General features: G+C 44.3%; 1 protein-coding gene across 1 annotated transcript; it reads left to right on the top strand.

The window, feature by feature from the left end:
• Window positions 1-6231: 6231 nt before the first annotated feature.
• LOC309829441 (general transcription factor IIF subunit 2-like) lies at window positions 6232-7059 on the top strand (the record flags this gene model as incomplete). Its single annotated transcript, XM_082665333.1, has 1 exon — window positions 6232-7059. The coding sequence occupies one exon, from the start codon at window positions 6232-6234 to the stop codon at window positions 7057-7059; it is 828 nt and encodes a 275-aa protein (XP_082521459.1).
• Between the last annotated feature and the right edge of the window lie 11591 nt (window positions 7060-18650).

Raw genomic sequence — 18650 nt, forward strand, 5'->3', positions numbered from 1 at the left:
ATCAGTGTCCATGACATCAGTGTTGAGATGCACATGGGTTAGAATTCAGAGTCCACTTGCAGTTTTCCCTAAGCTTTACTCCCTGTGGAGTCTTTTATATAAAAATAATACGATCTCTATTTATATTTGATGTAAGGAATGGGAATGGACACATGTGCTAAACTCAGGCAGCAAGATAACCAGGACATGGGAGTAGCTGAGAACCCCATCTTGAGAAAGAGACCCTTACCTGAGGGAGGTGCCCCTCCAGGTTGTATGCCTGCTGGTCACCATCCAGTACCCCCCATGTCCACCAAGTCACGAGGATGCTGCGTACCACATTCTCGGGAGTTCTGGGATGGGCCAGGTGCCCCACTGGTAGGGACACAAGGCCCCATAATGGAGGGTGGGAATCATCAGGCCTGGTGAGGACTGGTTGGGGCAGATGTCCTAGCAGGAGCAGGGGCGACTTATCTGGGCCCAAGGCCCGTGCAGGTTGGGGAAGAAGCAGGGTGAGGAGGAGGGGCAGGGGGACAGGCCAGGGTAGAGGTGACCCAGGCAGGGAGGTGGGAAGGGGCAAAACTGGTAAGAGGAGGGAGACAGTCTGGGCATGTGGTAGGAAGAGGACCAGTTTGGTCTGAGTTGCTGGTGACTGAGGCAGGCACAGGGTGAACAGACAGGGAAGTCATAGGGACAAGATGCAGGACAGGAGGAAGAAAGTGAGCTGAAAGCTGAGCTGGGGCAAGGGGAGAAGTATGACGAAGAGGAGGTTGGACAGGAATGAGACAGGGCAGCTTCTTCTTCATGGCTCTCCGTTGAGAAGTGATGGCCTCAGTGTTCTGCATTCTTTCTTTGCTTGATGCCATTATGACTCAGATTCCATCAATAGAGAGTCCAAAATTCTCCGACATTTTGACTTGGAAGATACCTTTGAGATCCATGAGTACAGCTTTCTCCATCTTATAAATTAAGAAACAAAGGCCCAGAGGATTGTCCAAAGTCACCCAATGGTCAGTTAGGGGCATAGTTTGGGTAGAATCCAATCCAGAGCTCATAAAAACAATCCCAGGCTGACCAGGGAGTGGGTCAAAGTGCAGGGCTCTCCAGCATGTAGAGGGGGCTCCTCTGCTCATTAGGGCCCACCCTGGATAGAGGCAATGGAGATGCCCACCCTCCATCCTTGAAAGGCACCTTCTATCCCTGTCTAGCCGTCGTCAGAACCTGCAAGAAGCCTCTTATCTTCCCACCATTGAAAAGCCCGCTGCATATGCACAGAAAAGGGACTGAACATGAAGGAAACACTAATGCTGACCGGTTCACCAAGCAATAACTGAGCTCAAACGGCCCTGGGGTATGGGCACTGGGGGAAGAAGGACCTGGAGCAGGGGGATGGGGATGGGTCAAGGAGAATTTAGAGCCTCCCTCTAGTCATTGCATTAGACGCTCCCACACGTTTCTCAATGTCTCATTAGACATTCACCAGACAGGGATGTTACCTCCATTTTAAGGAAGAAGAAACTATGCCCAGAGAGGCAAAGACACTTGCCCAGGGCACACAGCCTTGAGTAACAATACCAAGACCAGAATCCTGGCACCTGGTTCTGTGCTCTTTCCATTAAATGACTACACTGGGAAGTGGGATGGGAACACAAGGGGACAAGCCCCCGCACCAGAATGAGAATTTGGTTGAGTTTAGAATTTTAGGTTCCATGTTATTTTCTCTCAGAAATTTGAAGCTATTGCTTCACTGTATTTTTAGAATGAGTATTGTAAATTTTCATCTGAACTCTGAAGTCAACATGATGCACACTCCATTGATAGGGAATCTGTTTTCTTTGTGCTTTTAAGATTTTTTTCTTAATCCTTGGTTTCTGAAATTTCATTACAATCTCCCTTTTTCAGTTTATTCTGCCAAGTCCTTGGTGAGGTCTTTCCATTGAGGGTTTCACCAGTTCTGGGAAATCCCTTTGAGAATTGCTTGAGCGGTCTCTCTTCTCCAGTATCTTCTCTTCTTCTGGAACTCTTATTTGATGGATGTTGAAACTTCTGGACCTGTCTCTTAACTTTCCTTTAAAACATTTTCTATCTTTGTGTTTGGGGGATATCTTTTTTTTTTTTTTAATTTTTTTTTTCTTTCTGCGGTACGTGGGCCTCTCACTGTTGTGGCCTCTCCCGTTGCGGAGCACAGGCTCCGGACGCGCAGGCTCAGCGGCCATGGCTCACGGGGCCAGCCGCTCCGCGGCATGTGGGATCTTCCCGGACCGGGGCACGAACCCGCGTCCCCTGCATTGGCAGGCAGACTCTCAACCACTGCGCCACCAGGGAAGCCCAACAAATATCTTTTAAGCACGTATTTGATGCCAGACACTGTTTATATAATACAGCAGTAAACAAAACAAAACCCCTTACCATTATGGAACTGACACTCTAGTGGATAACAAGCTAACATTTACTGAGTCCTCACTATGTCACTCACTTTACTAAATCATTTAATCCTCGTAACAACCTTATAAGGTAGGTACTATACTATTATTATTCCCATTTTTCCGATGAGGAAGAGGAGGCATGGAGAGGTTAAGTGACACCTCCCCACCCCCAACCCAAGGCCACACAACCAGTAAGTGGCAGGGTCAGGGTTTGAACTTGGGCGTCCCATCTCCAGAGCATGTGCTTCAAGCCCTCACTACACTATGCTGTCTTCTTCCGTTGTCCAGAGGCGACATCTGTGAGGGTTCGGCTCTAGTTTCATACGGCCAAATAGTTTTCCAAAAAGGCAGTGCCAGTTTAGGATTCCATCAATCCTTCACTCATGCTACCAAGTTTTATTTAGCAACTCCTATGCTGACATTCATGAGGGACAAGACAGACACGATCTGTTGTCACAAAGTGATTACCATATAATGGGGACACAAATAAACAAAGGGTCCTTAGGAAAGATGTGCCCAGTGCTGACAGAGGAGACACTGTCAAGCACTAGGAGCGTACCTGTGTCAGACTTGGTGGTTCAGGAAAGAGAGAGCAAACTTCTCAGGTGACCTTCTAAGAAGAATGGCGTCGCGCGGGTCACGTGGCTGGGGAGGAACCTGTGCGGGAGTAGGGGTTGGGAAGAAGAATTAGCTGAGCCAGTGGGGTGGGGTTACTACGGCAGCAATGTCGGTGAAAGGAAATAATAACGAACACCTGGTGGCGAGAGAGAGCAATGAAGGTTTAATTGAGTTTACAAGCTCCTTACAAGCGGAGTTTTAGGGTGTTTCTGCAAGAGATTAAACTGAGCATCAGTCCCTTCTAGAAAGGCTTGGTAAGCCACCTGAAAGAGAATGGACTTCATTCTATGAAAGGTGGGGAGGCTCCGAAGGCTATTAAGAAAGAGAAAGAAATTTCTTTTTTAAAATTTTATTTATTTATTTATTTTTGGCTGTGTTGGGTCTTTGTTGCTGTGCGCGGGCTCTCTAATTGCGGCGAGCGGGGGCTGCTCTTCGTTGCGGAGTGCGGGCTTCTCATTGCAGTGGCTTCTGTTGTTGCGGAGCACGGGCTCTAGGCATGCGGGCTTCAGTAGTTGTGGCGCACGGGCTCAGTTGCTCCACGGCATGTGGGATCCTCCCGGACTAGGGCTCGGACCGGTGTCCCCTGCCTTGGCAGGAGGCTTCTTAAGCACTGCACCACCAGGGAAGGCAGAGAAAGACATATTTAGAATCACGTTTTAGGGACTTCCCTGGCGGTCCAGTGGTTAAGAATCTGCCTTCCAATGCAGGGGACGTGGGTTCGATCCCTGGTCAGGGAACTAAGATCCCACATGCCACAGGGCAACTAAGCCCGCGCGCTGCAACTACTGAGCCTGCACACTCTAGAGCCCACACGCCACAACTAGAGAGAAGCCTGCACGCTGCAACGAAAGATCCCTCATGCCTCAACGAAGATCCTATGTGCCTCAACTAAGATCCGATGCAGCCAAAATAAAATTTAAAAAAAAAAACACACCAGAATCATGTTTTAGAAACACTACTCTGACTCCAGTGTGTGCAATATAGCGACCAAGGAAGCAAATTCAGTGAAGAAGCTATTGCACTGAATCACGAGAGAAAAGTAGAGTGGCCTCAACTGGGCCAGGGATAGTGGGAGCAATTTGAGATGAATTAAGGAGGCAGAATGGGCAGAACTTGCTGGCTCATTGGAGCGAGATATGGGGAGAAGTAAGCTTAACACTCAAGTTTCTGGTTTAGGAAACAGGGTGGATGGGGAATACTGGAAGAGCAGGTTTGTTCGGGGGGAGAAGGCGTGAGAAGGTGATGGGTCCCGGTTTTGACCTATTAGGAATTGTGTGCATTGCAGGACATCAGTTGGCATTTGGGTGGTCTGCCAGAAGCTCAGGAGAGAGATCTGAACTATGGTTGCCCTTTTGAGAGGATTCTGCAGAAATATAATCTTCAAAAGGTGTGTAGAGTGAGAAGGGACAGCACCTGGGACCAAGGAACAGCAGTTATGGCCCAAGACACACTGAGGTGCCCACAAAGGAGACTGGAAATGGCAGTTCGAGAGGCAGGAGGAAACCCAGGAGCAGGGGGCATCATGGAACCCACGGGAAGAGAATGTTTCAAGATGAAGGGAGCAATCAGGAGGGGAAAAGAGGACTTTCTGCATTTAACCAGAAGATGGTGAGAGCAATTTTAATTCAGAGTCAAAGTGGCTGGTCAGGGACTAGGAATAACTCTTTAGAGTACCTGCATCTCCAGCCTTTCTAAAGATGCTGAAGCAAGCTGCCTTCCCTCGAACCCACCCTACACTGGAGAATTAAGGGAAGTGGGTTCAGTGGAGGAAATAATCCATTAAGCTATCTACCCTCAGGGGTATGCTTTAGGAGATTTGGGGAAAAACCCATAACTGAATCAAGGTGATTGGCTTTCCAGGGTGGTTGTAACCCAATCCCATCAAGGAACTCCCTAAAGGTGGCAATAAATAGAGCTGTGTAGAGGGAGTGGGTCCTTCCTTCCAGGCAGAGGCAGCCTGGGGCCTGAGTGAGCCCTTGCTCATCAGGGAGCACCCTTCCTTGTAAGCCTTGCTCAGCACAGCTTTCTGCCTGCTCTGGTGAGTCTCAGCCTGGTAGAAGGGGCTTCCTAACTGGCTTCCTTTTGTAAAATTATGCTCACTCTTTGCTCTCTATGCCTTAGGCATGAGGGCACCCAGAGAGGTTATCTTAAGAAATACAGCCTCTCGGCTCCTTCTCATTTAAATGGATTTGGATTGGAAGTTTTCCCCACTTAGGTCAGAGAGAATATGGCAGAGCAGAGGTTGTTGAAGCCACAGTGGTGGTGGTTGATACACGGTGGGCTTTAGGAGCTGTGAGGCAGGATTGCTCTGCCTGCAAGTCAGTTGCAGACGCCTGTGCTCTGGACCTCAAAATGCAGGTCTGGGGAAAAAAAAGAAGAAGAAGAAACAAAATATAGACCTGGAACCTGCTAACCTCTGTGGCCTCGATGTCTCTGCCAACAGCTGGTGTCAGGGTTTCTCCCTGTGCTCAGGCCAGGTTGGCAGGGAGGACGTGCCCCCAAGTCAAGGCCCTCCATGCCTCTTATTTTGTGTGGAGGCAGGAGGGCAAAGCAGGATATCTGAATTCTGGGTGGTGGGACCTGGGCGGGGCGCAGGGCGTGGTGTCCACCTCCACTCCATTTTTTCACAACAAACAAACCAATCAAATAAGACCTTTCATTCCTTCAAAAAAATAAAATAAAATTATTAAATGCCTACAGCACTGAAAGCCACAAACTCTACCCTCATGGTGCTTACAGTCTAGTAGGGAAGAGATACGATAATATAATAAATATACAAAATACAAATTATCTAGGATATTTCACGTTGACTGGTGCTCTGGAGAAAAATAAAGCAGGGGAGAGGGACAGGGAGAAACAGGGTGGTAGGGAAGGCGTTTAGGAGATGACTGTGTCTTAGAAAACTCTTCACATCAGTAGATAGGAGCTCCTGTAATTTTAATTGCTGAAGTACTTCATTTTCAGGATGTGCCACACTTGTTTATCAAACTCCCCACTTTTATGATGGTTTCCCATCTTCCCTTACTCTGAATCATTTGACAGTTGTTGTATAGCACTCATTAGATTCTAACAAGGATAACATTTCTGAAGTCAGCATGTGTTTTTTATTTCCTTGCTAGGTTCCTGGACTCCAGCAGCTGGTTCTGGTGTCCTGCTTTCCTCTTCATCCCTAGCTGGCCCACCCTCTGCACCCTCAGCTCAGGTGCACATGGCCTCCAGAGGCAGCAGACCCAAGCCCCAGAGCATTCCACTCAGCTTGGAGGGAATCCAACAGAACCAGCGGATGTGGTTGGTGAAGCTTCCTAAATACCTGTCACAGCAGTGGTCTGAAGCTTCTGGAAGCGGTGAAGTAGGGAAGCTGCAGATTGCCAAAAATCGGGGAAAGTCTGAAATCTCATTTATCTTGAATAAGGAACTTACAGACATTCGGGGTACAGATGGACAACCTGCCCCGGTCATTGCTCCCAGGGAGCATCAGCTTGTCTTGCAGGGGGTCAGAGGCCAGGTCCTCACAGTGCTGACTGAGCGTGCACCGGATCAGCTCTCCCTGGAAGGAACGGTGGTACATCGGGGAGAATGCAGACCTGCTCTGAGTGAAAACTACACGAGGCTGAAGAGAAAGCAAATAGAGGAGTCTTCCAAACCTGCCAGAACCGTGCAGAAACTGGAGAAGGTAGTCACGACCAATTATAAACCTGTTGCCAATCATCAGTACAATATTGAATATGAGAAGAAAAAGAAAGAAAATGGAAAGAGAGTGAAGGCTGATAAAGACCAAGTTTTAACCTTGCTATTTGCTGCCTTTGAGAAACACCAGTATTATAACATAAAGGACTTGGTTGGTATCACTATGCAACCTGTGGCGTACCTGAAGGAAATCTTGAATGAAATCGGTGTTCAGAATGTAAAAGGGCCCCACAAAAACACATGGGAGCTAAAAGCAGAGTACCGGTATTGTCCGGCAGCAGCTAAGAGTGAGCGAGACAGCCCTTTGTCAAGAAGCGTCAACATGAGCGGGACAATCTTCCGATGCTAAAAGTGATGTGAGGCTGTGTTATTGCTAAGAGATAGGGCGATTAAATATCTTTTTAAGTATTCACATTTAGATTGTAAAACAGGGAAATAAAAAAAGATGTAAACGGAGAAAATGTTGTCTGAGGACTGCCCGTCTTTGCTGCATCCCCAAAGAGCTCAGCTCCTCTCAGTCTAAAGAGAAGTGTCATCAGAAACTGGACAGGGGTGGGACCGGGGGTGGGCCTGGAGTGGAGGGCAGGGTTGGCTGGGGTAGGCGTGGAGGCCAGCAAATTCTACATTCTAAAATTACCGAAGAACACAGTTGTTTTTGAAATGTTTAAAACGTATGGTCCTTTCATATGCAGAAACATCAATGAAAAACTATTTAGAGTAAGAGAGTGAGATAATTAAAACTGGCAGTTGCAGGTAGAGGAGGATGGACTCCGACTGATGGAGTGGAAACGGGCTGCATTAGAGATCCTTTCCTTACTTCAAGGGAGTTGTGAGTTGTATCTTAAATTCGGATCCCTGATCGTTGCCTGAAACATCTTTTCAAGAGATTCCACTCCGGCAGCAAGCGCTGAAATGAAAATTGACAAGGATAATGGCAACAATGACAATAATAATGGCTAACATTTATGCACTTGGTGTAGGCTAGGTGCTGTGCTCAGGACTTGGTGTCATTTATTAGATAATTTTTTTCTTTCAGCAGCTCCACGAGGGAGATGTGGAGTCTCTCTTCTGCTCTCCCACCCCATCCTTCAAAGGCTGCTGAGGGACGTGGGGTTGAGGAATGGTTTTTTAATTTTTATTTATTTTGGCTGCGCCAGGTCTTAGTTAGACGTGGAAGTCTGGAGGCCAGAGGAGGTCTGTTTCACTGCGTTGTTCAGGGTGTTCTGCTGCACGGGGACCGGTCTCATTCTTGGAATGTGCCGCGACAAGGGGTACAAATGTTTCCTCTGGGCCGGGAGCTAGAGAGGGAGTTGGCGTGCTGTTATCCAGGGTCCAACGGGGCTGTCTGGAGGGGTGGAGAGACCTTGGTCGATGTAGGCTGAGAAGTGGCATCTGATGCCAGGGCTGCGGAAGGAATCATAAGCAGACACGTAGAGCAGAGGTGCCTTCCTCTGCGTCAGGCTTACTGAAGGAGAGACGTGTCAGTGATGGGAAACCTCCCAATAACCAGCTCGGCACCTGTGAGAGCACTGGCCTTCTTCATCCACCAGAGCCAACCAGAGCTGGCTTCCACCAGAGGGCTTGAAATCAGATCTCAGGAGTACCAGTTCACATTCTCCTTTCCTTTCTCCTCCATCCTTACACGTTGGCGGGTCCCAAACAGTGGTTCATGAATAGGTGAGGAGATAGCAGGAAGCGAGGAGGGAGCAGAGTGATGAAGCTGTTCCTACGTGGGGAAGGTGAGAGGGCTCAACACTGAGCCATGTCTGGGCATCCTTATCACTGTATCAAGACTGTTTGGGACCTAAAGTGACTGTAGGGCTATTTATTTCCTAGAGAAGAAAAGGCGGGTTTGCCAGAGTCTCTTCCAGGGAAGGAGGTTACTCCATAAATGAATGTTAAAGAGATGGTAAGAGGCAAAAAGAAAATTAGTTTGATTAAGTCTTGAATATTGCTTATTCAACTGGTGGGGGGAGTAACTCTAGTCAGGGGAGTAAGGTGAAGGCAGCCAATGTTGTGTGACTTTATTCCAACAACAATCAGCTGCTGAGTACAGGCCCAGAGTCAGAGTTGGGGTTATCAAGGGTTGGAGGTTTTCTAGATTAGTATGATGGGTGGAGAGAGGGGAGAGAGTTGAAGCTGTTTACAAAGATTTGTAATGATGGAAAGGTAGAAAGTGGAGACAGGAGGGGAGAGACAGATAGTGGAAAGTAAATAGCATCAAGTCCTGGGAGACCCCAGTGGGGTTGAAGAATTACTGGAATGTAGGTACCAGAGAACCTGAACAGGAAAGACGGGAGGTGGTGGTCAGTGATGTTAAGTAACTTCTGTGAAGTCATATAGCCACCAAGAGGGGAAATGGTGGCCTTCCATCAGTTAGACTGGTAGTCCCCAACTCATGCTCATTGTTTCTGTTCTATTACGAACGCTTGGAATAAATCTGACCTTTCCATCTTCATAACGTTCCCTCCTGGAAACCATGGTGTCAGCTTGAATGAATACTATATTTTCTACCATCAATTTTCTCCTTGTTTTCTATAGTTTTTCTAGGAAATAGCTCTTAGGTCCTCCCATATTCTCCCTTCCCATTTATGCTGAGCTAGGTCTCCATTTGTCACATACTTTCTTTTTTTTTTTTTTTCGGTACGCGGGCCTCTCACTGTTGTGGCCTCTCCCGTTGCGGAGCACAGGCTGCGACGCGCAGGCTCAGCAGCCATGGCTCATGGGCCCAGCCACTCCGCGGCATGTGGGATCTTCCCGGACCGGGTCACGAACCTGTGTCCCCTGCACTGGCAGGCGGACTCTCAACCACTGCACCACCAGGGAAGCCCTGTCACATTCTTTCTAAATAATGTCTCTGCCTGAAACAACCAGTTTTGTTTATTCCACACCTGGTATAAAACCTTAAGTGATTCCTTATTCACTGCTTCACGTCATAGATGTCTACCTAATTTTCTAGGCCATCCACACTTTCTCCTGCTATTACTGAGAGCCTTCCATGAAATCTGAGTTCCAGTTACTCATAGAAGATGAATAAAGGGAATCATGCTCTATGTGATCTCATCGATGTCCTCAAAAGTAACAATCCTTGGGCCTTCCCTGGTGGCGCAGTGGTTGAGAGTCTGCCTGCCGATGCAGGGGACACAGGTTCGTGACCCGGTCCGGGAAGATCCCACATGCTGCGGAGCGGCTGGGCCCGTGAGCCATGGCCGCTGAGCCTGCGCGTCCGGAGCCTGTGCTCCGCAACGGGAGAGGCCACAACAGTGAGAGGCCCGCGTACCACACACACACAAAAAAAGTAACAATTCTTATTGAAGTTCCAGAATGCTCTGAGTGACGCATGTAGTGCTAGCCAACCTGGGCTAGCTCCCAGAGAGGACACACGTTTTCAGTCCAACACAGAGGAGCACATGGAGGAGGAATGAGCAGACCAGCCTTTCCCATCAGATCTCGTGGCACAGGACTTGCACTCAATGCATTCTCCCTAAATGAGTGAATGGCTTTCAATGCACGAACATTTACTAAATCTATCCATCCAATTAGACTGCTAAGGACAATTCATGGTTGAATTTAAGTCAATTTGAATAGGAAGTGAAGCTCTGGAAATTTTAAAAGCAAGTGAGGAAAGCGGCTTCAAGGACTTTATGGCTATAGAAGGTTAACAGTATTTGGAATGAAATGAATATCAAAATCATACAAATTCATTTTGAGGATTGCAATTCATTTAACCAGAACAATATGACTAAATTAAGCAAAGCGTGGCTCTGTATCCCAGATGTAGAGAGGCGCTAACAATTATATTCAGAACTGGTAGAGAAGCAATTATACTCCAATAAAGATGTTAAAAAAAAAGGAAAGAAAAAACTGGTAGAGAGGGAGATTGAGAGACAGGGAGAGAGTACCAGCTACCTGGTACTACCAAAGCTACCTGCTTTGTACTAAATTCCTCTACTTATACCATTAAAATAAGAACTTATTTGATATATAAAATAGATAAACAACAAGGACCTACTGGGTAGTGCAGGGTAATAACCTAAAATGGAAAAGAATCTGAAAATGAATATATATATTATATAATCATACAAGTATTATATATATAATCAGTTTGCCGTACATCTGAAACTATAAAACATTGTAAACGAACTATACTTCAATTTAAGAAAAGAACTTATTCAATGCTTATTGATTTTTGTCTCCACTGAGAGTCTTTTAAATAAGTCATAGTCATACTTTCTTTTATTGAGGTATAATTGACATATATCATTATATTAATTTTAGGTATACAACATAATGATTCAATATTTGTATATACCGTAATATGATTATCACGGTAAGTCTAGTTAACATCTGTCACCATACATAGTTACAAAAACAGTTTTTTCTTGTGATGAAAACTTTTAAGATTTACGGTCTTAGTAACTTTCAAATGTGCAATAGAGTATCATTAACTGTAGTCACCATGCTGTACGTTATATCTCCAGGACTTATTCACTTTATGACTGGAAGTTGTGCCTTTTGATTCCCTTCACCCATTTCGCCCCCTACCCCTCTGGCAATTACCAATCTGTTCTCTATGGTATGAACCTGTTGTTGTTGTTTTTTTAAAAAATATTCCACACATAAGTGAGACCATAACGTATCTTTCTCTGTCTGACTTATTTCAATTAGCAAAATGCCCTCAAGGTCCATCCATATTGTCACAAACAACAAGATTTCCTTCTCTTATGGCTGAATAATATTCCCTTGTGTGTGTGTGTGCATGCGTGGGCATGCATGCATCACATTTTCTTTATCCATTTATCTATGGATGGACATTTAGGTTGTTTCCATATCTTGGCTATTGTAAATAATGCTGCAATAAACATGGGGGTGCAGACATCTTTTTGAATTAGTGTTTTCCTTTTCCTCAGATAAACACCTAAAAGTGGAATTGCTGGATCATATGATAGTTCTATTTTTAATTTTTTGAGGAAACTCCATACTGTTTTCCACTGTGGCTGTACCAGTTAAGCCATGGTCGTCCTTGATGTCTGAGTGAAAGAACTTGCAATCAGAATTCTGGGTGGTGAAGGGACTACACACAAGAAGCCCATCAAGGATTACCAAGAACTACACTCTTTAGAGATTATTTAGCAGCAGGATAGCCCTGGCCTAAGAGATGTTACTCCTTTCCAATTCTGAAGCTCAGCATGAAGGCAAAGGGCAGATGAGAAAGAGATCAAAAGTAAAGATGACAATCGTAGTCACCTGAGGGTAACATTTCCAAGATTTGGGGAATAGGGACAATGCGAGAGGAGAAAAGTAACTCCCTAAGTGAAACCTGATAGCCATTCCAGGACTTAGGCATTAATTTAACAAAGCTTAACACAAACCAAAACTTTAACGAAAATAACTATTTCCTATTTAAGAGGAAATTTTAAGTTGGGAGAAAGGCTTGACAAAGAAGTTGATTTAGCTGCTTATGGGTGAATTTGCCAAGGATGCTTTGGTGTTCCAGATAGCCCAGGTTAGCTGGAGGAATCAGAGGAGGTTAAGGGGAATGGTTTGTCTTTATCCTCCATAACGCACCCATGTAGACTGATCATATTAGTTGCTTAATAGTAGATTATTAAAATAAAGGCTTGAGCTGCAAGGCTATATTGTACAGCACATGGAATATAGCCAATATTTTATAATAACTTTAGAGTATAATTTATAAAAATATCGAATCACTATTTTGTACACCTGAAACTAACATAATATTGTAAATCAACTACACTTCAATTAAAAATAATAATAAAGCTAAATAACTCTCCTAAAGGGACTTCCCTGGTGGTCCAGTGGTAAAGAATCCACCTTCCAATGCAGGGAATGCGGGTTCCATCCCTGGTTGGGGAACTAAGATCCCACATGCCATGGGGCAACTAAGCCTGCGCACCACAACTACTGAGCTCACGCGCCTCAACTAGAGAGCCCGTGTGCTGCAAACTACAGAGCCCACGCTCTCTGGAGCCTGCACGCCACAACTAGAAAGAAGCCCACACACCACAACAAAGAGCCCCCTCGCCGCAACGAAAGATCCCACATGCCACAAGGAAGATCCCGTGTGTCACAACCAAGACCCGACATAGCCAAAAAACAAAACAAAACAAAAAAACCCCAAAACTCTCCTAAAAATAAATTTTAAAAAATAAAATAAAGGCTTATTTGTTAGGGTGCAGTGAACCCTCCAAAACATTGATTCCCCTCTATCTCTGCCCCCAAATTTCTCACCTTTAGTTCCAGATGAGTGTGCTGGCAAAGCACTTGGTGAGGAGGCTTCTCCTGACCATGGCTGGTCTCCTGAAGGGACCTCATCCTTAGCTGTTTGTTGATTTCAGGGAAGCCAAGGTGTTAAATGTCTTAAAATTTCATCAAAATAGGATGGACAGGGACTTCCCTGGTGGTGCAGTGGTTAAGAATCTGCCTGCCAATGCCGGGGACATGGGTTTGAGCCCTGGTCTGGGAAGATCCCATATGCCACAGAGCGACTAAGCCCATGCGTCACAACTACTGAGCCTGTGCTCTAGAGCCCAAGAGCCACAACTACTGAGTCCTCATGCCACAATTACTGAAGCCCACGCACCTAGAGCCCATGCTCCGCAACAAGAGAAGCTACCGCAATGAGAAGCCCATGCACTGCAACGAAGAGTAGCCCAAGCTCGCCACAACTAGAGAAAGCCTGCACATAGCAATGAAGACCCAATGCAGCCAAAAATAAATAAATAAAATATATAAATTAAAAATAAAAACAGGATGGACAGCACAGTAGCCCTGCCCTGACAACTGTTCAATCTTTTTTTATCTCTTTGCCCTTCCTCAGCCTGTTTTCAGAAGTAGATACCTGCTCCTTATTTAATGCTATGGAATGTCTCTGAAAAAGTATCAGAGCCCCATCTTAAGGTTTCTGTAGAGAACCTGGGAGTGGGTGCTTGGAGCTTATTGGTTCACTCACTCGTATGTACCATGTCAAAAAAGGGGGCTTATTTATTATAGGACTAACCGCTTCTTACTTATAGAGCAAAGTGTTCCAGTACCAGAAACATTTTTCAGTGAGGAATTGCTGATAAGTGCAAAATTATTTTTATACTCTTTAAACAGTACTTGAGGAACATATTCATTGGCCCTAAGGGTGGTCAGAGATTGCTTTGACAACTCGAATTGTGAAGCCCTCTTCCTGTGTGGTTCCTTTACTTCCCTGGATCATGACCCCAGTGAACTCTGTCAGCATCAGTACTTTAACAGGATGTTCCAGACCCCACCTTAGTTGCCACGACCAAGATTCTGAACCAGCCATCCTCTAGGAAGCCCATATTCCGTTTAGAAAAGGAGTATAAAGCAGCAGTTCCAAAACCTGGAACTTAGATGCTCAGTCAAACCATCTCACAGAAATGCTGAATCTCAGCCTCCTGGGGTGGAACCCAAGATAACTATATTTTTAACAAGCTGCAGTTGGTTCTGATGCCCAGGCACATTTGGGAACCACTGATACAGAATCAGATTAGGCTATAAATTGCATATTTATGCCACTCCATATGACTAATTACAGTAAATAGGCTGATGCCAGAGACAGCACAAATTATTTCAGTGACAGACTGACTTTATGCTGATGTGTCTAATTTAATCATCATTGTGCTAAAGATAATTTAACCGTTATCCTACTTGACTATAGGAATTTCTCAATCTGTTTATTTTTTTATATATAATAGACTCATACCAGATTCCCCTTATCAAGTTGTATGTTCCCACAGCAAACCATGTTTAACGCTCTTTGAAGCTTTAGAAATAACATCATTTAAAAGCCGAGTTGTGGCTGCTTGTCCCCATAAGTTTTCATTTACGGTCATCACCCATCTCATCATGGGTGATGTCAGAGAACCCTTTGTTAATATTTCCTTGGGCAGCCAATGAGCATTTTCAAGTCTCCTGAATTTTACCTCCTACTTCGATCAATTTATTGGTAGAAATTTCTGTATTCAGTAGGTTTAGCACACTAGTAAAATGCCACCTAAGATTTTGTTTCTTTTTTTAACTTTATGCAAACATCCCATAGAGCAGTAATTCTCCAACTTTGGTATACGTAATAATCACCTATAAGGGAAGGAGGAGCCTTTACAAATGCAAATCCTTGGTCCCCACACCTGTAGACTGATTAAGAAGGCATGGGTGAGGCCCAGGAATCTGCATTTTAACAAGTGCCCCCCCCCGCAAGATAATTATGTACACTGAAGTTTTTGTGCACTAAATACTAAGGTATTATCTACACTGTAGTACTCACCTTGAGTAATTCTGATATAGGTGATCTGCAAACCACACTGTGAGAAAAGAGGATACTCACATAAGAAATGGGAAAGTGGAAAATTTCACCTACCTCAAGACAAGATTTTAGACAATGCATAGGACATCATCACCCAGGAAGAGCAGCATTGTGGACCTACTTCCATGATTACTTACATTCTTGGCAGAATCTTGTACCACTGGACAAGTCATGGTATGAACCCAACTCTTCGTGAGGTTTTTTCAGTCTCATTATGGGTCCAGGATGTTCCATAATTTTTTTTCAACATTTTTTTATTGCTTCTTCATAAACAGAACCTTAAGGTGATTGCTTCTATATCTTGTAACATTAAAACACTTGACAGATAATATTTTCACTTAAGTTTCACTTAGGCTATTGGTATGGTTTATTTCTTATGTGTAACGTCATTATGAGTTTTAAAGTTCTAGGTGAACTTTCTTCCCCCCACGATTGTAATATTTGTAATAGGTGTCTCTGCTGCATGTCTGTAACTTACAGTTTTGACCGTCCTTATTATCACATCGATTATAGAGGATTTCTCTTCCACGTGGATTCTACTAAAGGTGAATATTTCCTTTCTGACTGAAGTCCGTATCACACTTGTTCATATCAATTTTTCTCTTGTGTGGATTCTCAGATGAATGTGAAGTGTTGAAGCCTGAGAGGAGCCTTACCACACTCATCACATTTATACGGTCTCTCTCCCCATGGGCTGTCTTATGAATGCCAAGTTTCACACTCAGAAAAATGCTTACCACACGTACCACACTGATATATTCCTCTCCCGAATGGGAATGGGGTGTATAATGGAGAGGAGTGGAGCACCTGGTGAAGCCCTTACTGTGCTCTTCATGTGGATCTGGTTTCTCTCCCATGTGGACTCTGATGACCTCTAAGATCAGCAGCTCTGTAATAACTCTCACCACCATTACCTCCTTTATAGGGTTTCTCTCCTGCATAGATGCTTTCATGATTGCAAATGTTTTTGTACTGGCTGATACCCTCAACCCACTCGGCACATTTGCAAGGCCCTTCTACTGTGTGAACTCCAAGGTTGTTAGAAGTTTTTATTTTAGCTCATCTAAAAAGGGTGTGTGCTGGACTTCCCTGGGGGCACAGTGGTTGAGAATCCGCCTGCCAATGCAGGCGACACCGGTTTGAGCCCTGGTCCGGGAAGATCCCACATGCTGCGGAGCAACTAAGCCCGTGCGCCACAACTATTGAGCCCACGCACAACTACTGAAGCCCGTGCGCCTAGAGCCTATGCTCCACAAGAGAGGCCACCACAATGAGAAGCCCGCGCACCACAACGTAGAGTAGCCCCCGCTTACTGCAACTAGAGAGAAGCCCATGTGCAGCAATGAAGACCCAATGCAGCCAAAAATAAATAAACAAATATGAATCTCATGCAAATAAATAAATAAATAAATAAATAAAAAGGGTGTGTGGTAGGAAGCTTCTGATATGGCTCCCATGATATTCATGCCTTCAGGTAATCACAGCCTCGGATAATTCCTTCCTCTTGAGTTCAGGCTGGACTTAACAACTTGCTTCTAACAAATAGAATAAGAAAAACTAACAATATTAATCTCCCTTTCATTTTCTTAAACTGAAATGATATGGTAATTGTGATGGGGATGCTACTTCTGTGATGAGGTTACGGATGACTGTGACTCTGTCTTGCTCGTCATCTCTTTCTGGCTCTTCTTGCATGTTTGCCTGATGGAGAGAGCTACCTGGCAAGGGACTAAGGGCAGTCTGCAGCCAACAGCAAGTAAGGAACTGAGGCACAAAATCCAACAGCCTCAAGTAACTGAGTCCTGCTAATAACCATGCTTGGAAGTGGATCCTTCCCCTGTTGAACCTTCACTTGGGACTGCTGCCCCAGCCAACACCTTGACTGAAGCCTTGTGAGAGACTGAAACAGATGACCCAGTGTAGCTGTGCCTGGACCCCTGACCCACAGAAACTGAGATAATAAGTCTATGTTGTCTTAAGCCACTAAGTTTTGGGGTAATTTGTTACGGAGCAATAGATAAATAATACAGCGTGTAGTGATATCTCATTGTAGGTTTTATTTATTTATTTATTTATTTTTGGCTGTGTCAGGTCTTAGTTGCAGCACACGGGATCTTTCGTTGCAGTGCGTGGGCTTCTCTCTAGTTGTGCCGCTTGGGGTCCAGAGCTTGCAGGCTCAGTAGTTGCGGCACACGGGCTTAGTTGCCCCCCGGCATGTGGGATCTTAGTTCCCCAACCAGGGATTGAACCAGCGTCCCCTGCACTGGAAGGCAGATTCTTAACCACTGGACCACCAGGGAAGTCCCTCTCAGTGTGGTTTTAATTTGCATTTCCTTAATGACTAATAATGTCGAGCATCTCTTCAGGTGCTTATTTACCATCTGTGTACCTTCTCTGGTGGACTATCCATTCATATCTTCTTTTAAATCGGGTTGTTTTCTTTCTTATTGTTGAATTTTGAGAGATTTTTAAAAGATATATTCTGGCATACTCCTTTGTCATACAAGTGTTTTCTCCTAGTCTGTGGTTTGTCTTTTTATTCCCTTAACAGAGTGCTTCACAAAGCAAAAGTTTTAAATTCCGATGAAATCAATTTTTTTTTCATGGATTTTGCTTTTGCTATCTTATCTAAGAACTCTGCTTAACTAGAAGTCATGAACATTTTCTCTTATGTTTTCTTCTAAGAGTTTTATAATCTTATGTTTTACATTTAGATCTCTGATCCACTTTTTTGAAAAACAGCTTTATTAAAGTATAATTCACATACCATACAATTCACCCATTTAATGTGTAAATTAAATGTTTTTTTAGCATATTCAGAGTTGTGCAACCATCACCACACCTAATTTTAGGACATCTTTATCCACACCCCCCCCCAAAAAAAACCCCATACCCATAAGCAATAAATCCCCTTTTCCACTTTCTACCTTTAGCCCCGAGCAACCATTAATCTACATTCCATCTCTTCAATCTTGCTTATTTTAAGCATTTTATATAACTTGAATCATACAATATGTAATATTTTGTGACTTCTTTCACTTAGCATATTTTCAAGGTCCATCCATGTTCTAACATGCATCAGTACTTCATTTATTATAGCTGAATAATAGTCCACTGTATGAATATACTATATTTTATTTACCCACTCACCAGTTGATGGACATTTGTTTCAGCTTTTTAGTTATTATGAACACTGCTGCTATGAACATTTGTGCACACATTTTTGTGTGGACAAATGTTTTCGTTTCTCTTGGGTGTACCCAGGAATAGAACTGCTGGGTCTTTTGGCAACTCTATGTTTAACTTTTTGGGGAACTGCCGAATTGTTTTCCAAAGTGGTTGCACCATTTTACAATTCCACCAGTAATATATGACAGTTCCAACCATCACTGCTTGTTACTGTCTTTTTGATTAGTGACATGCTAGTGAATGTGAAGTGGTATCTCACTGTGGTCTAGCTATGATCCATTTTGAGTTAATTTTTAACAGTGTAAATTGTAAATCAAGGTTCGTATTTCTGCATATAGACATCCAGTTCTAGCACCATTCATTGAAGACTTTCCTTTCTCTACTGAATTTCTATCGCACCTTGGTCAAAAATCAGT

Source organism: Grampus griseus, assembly GCF_964374135.1.
Source record: "Grampus griseus genome assembly, chromosome: 1".
Taxonomy (NCBI): domain Eukaryota; kingdom Metazoa; phylum Chordata; class Mammalia; order Artiodactyla; family Delphinidae; genus Grampus; species Grampus griseus.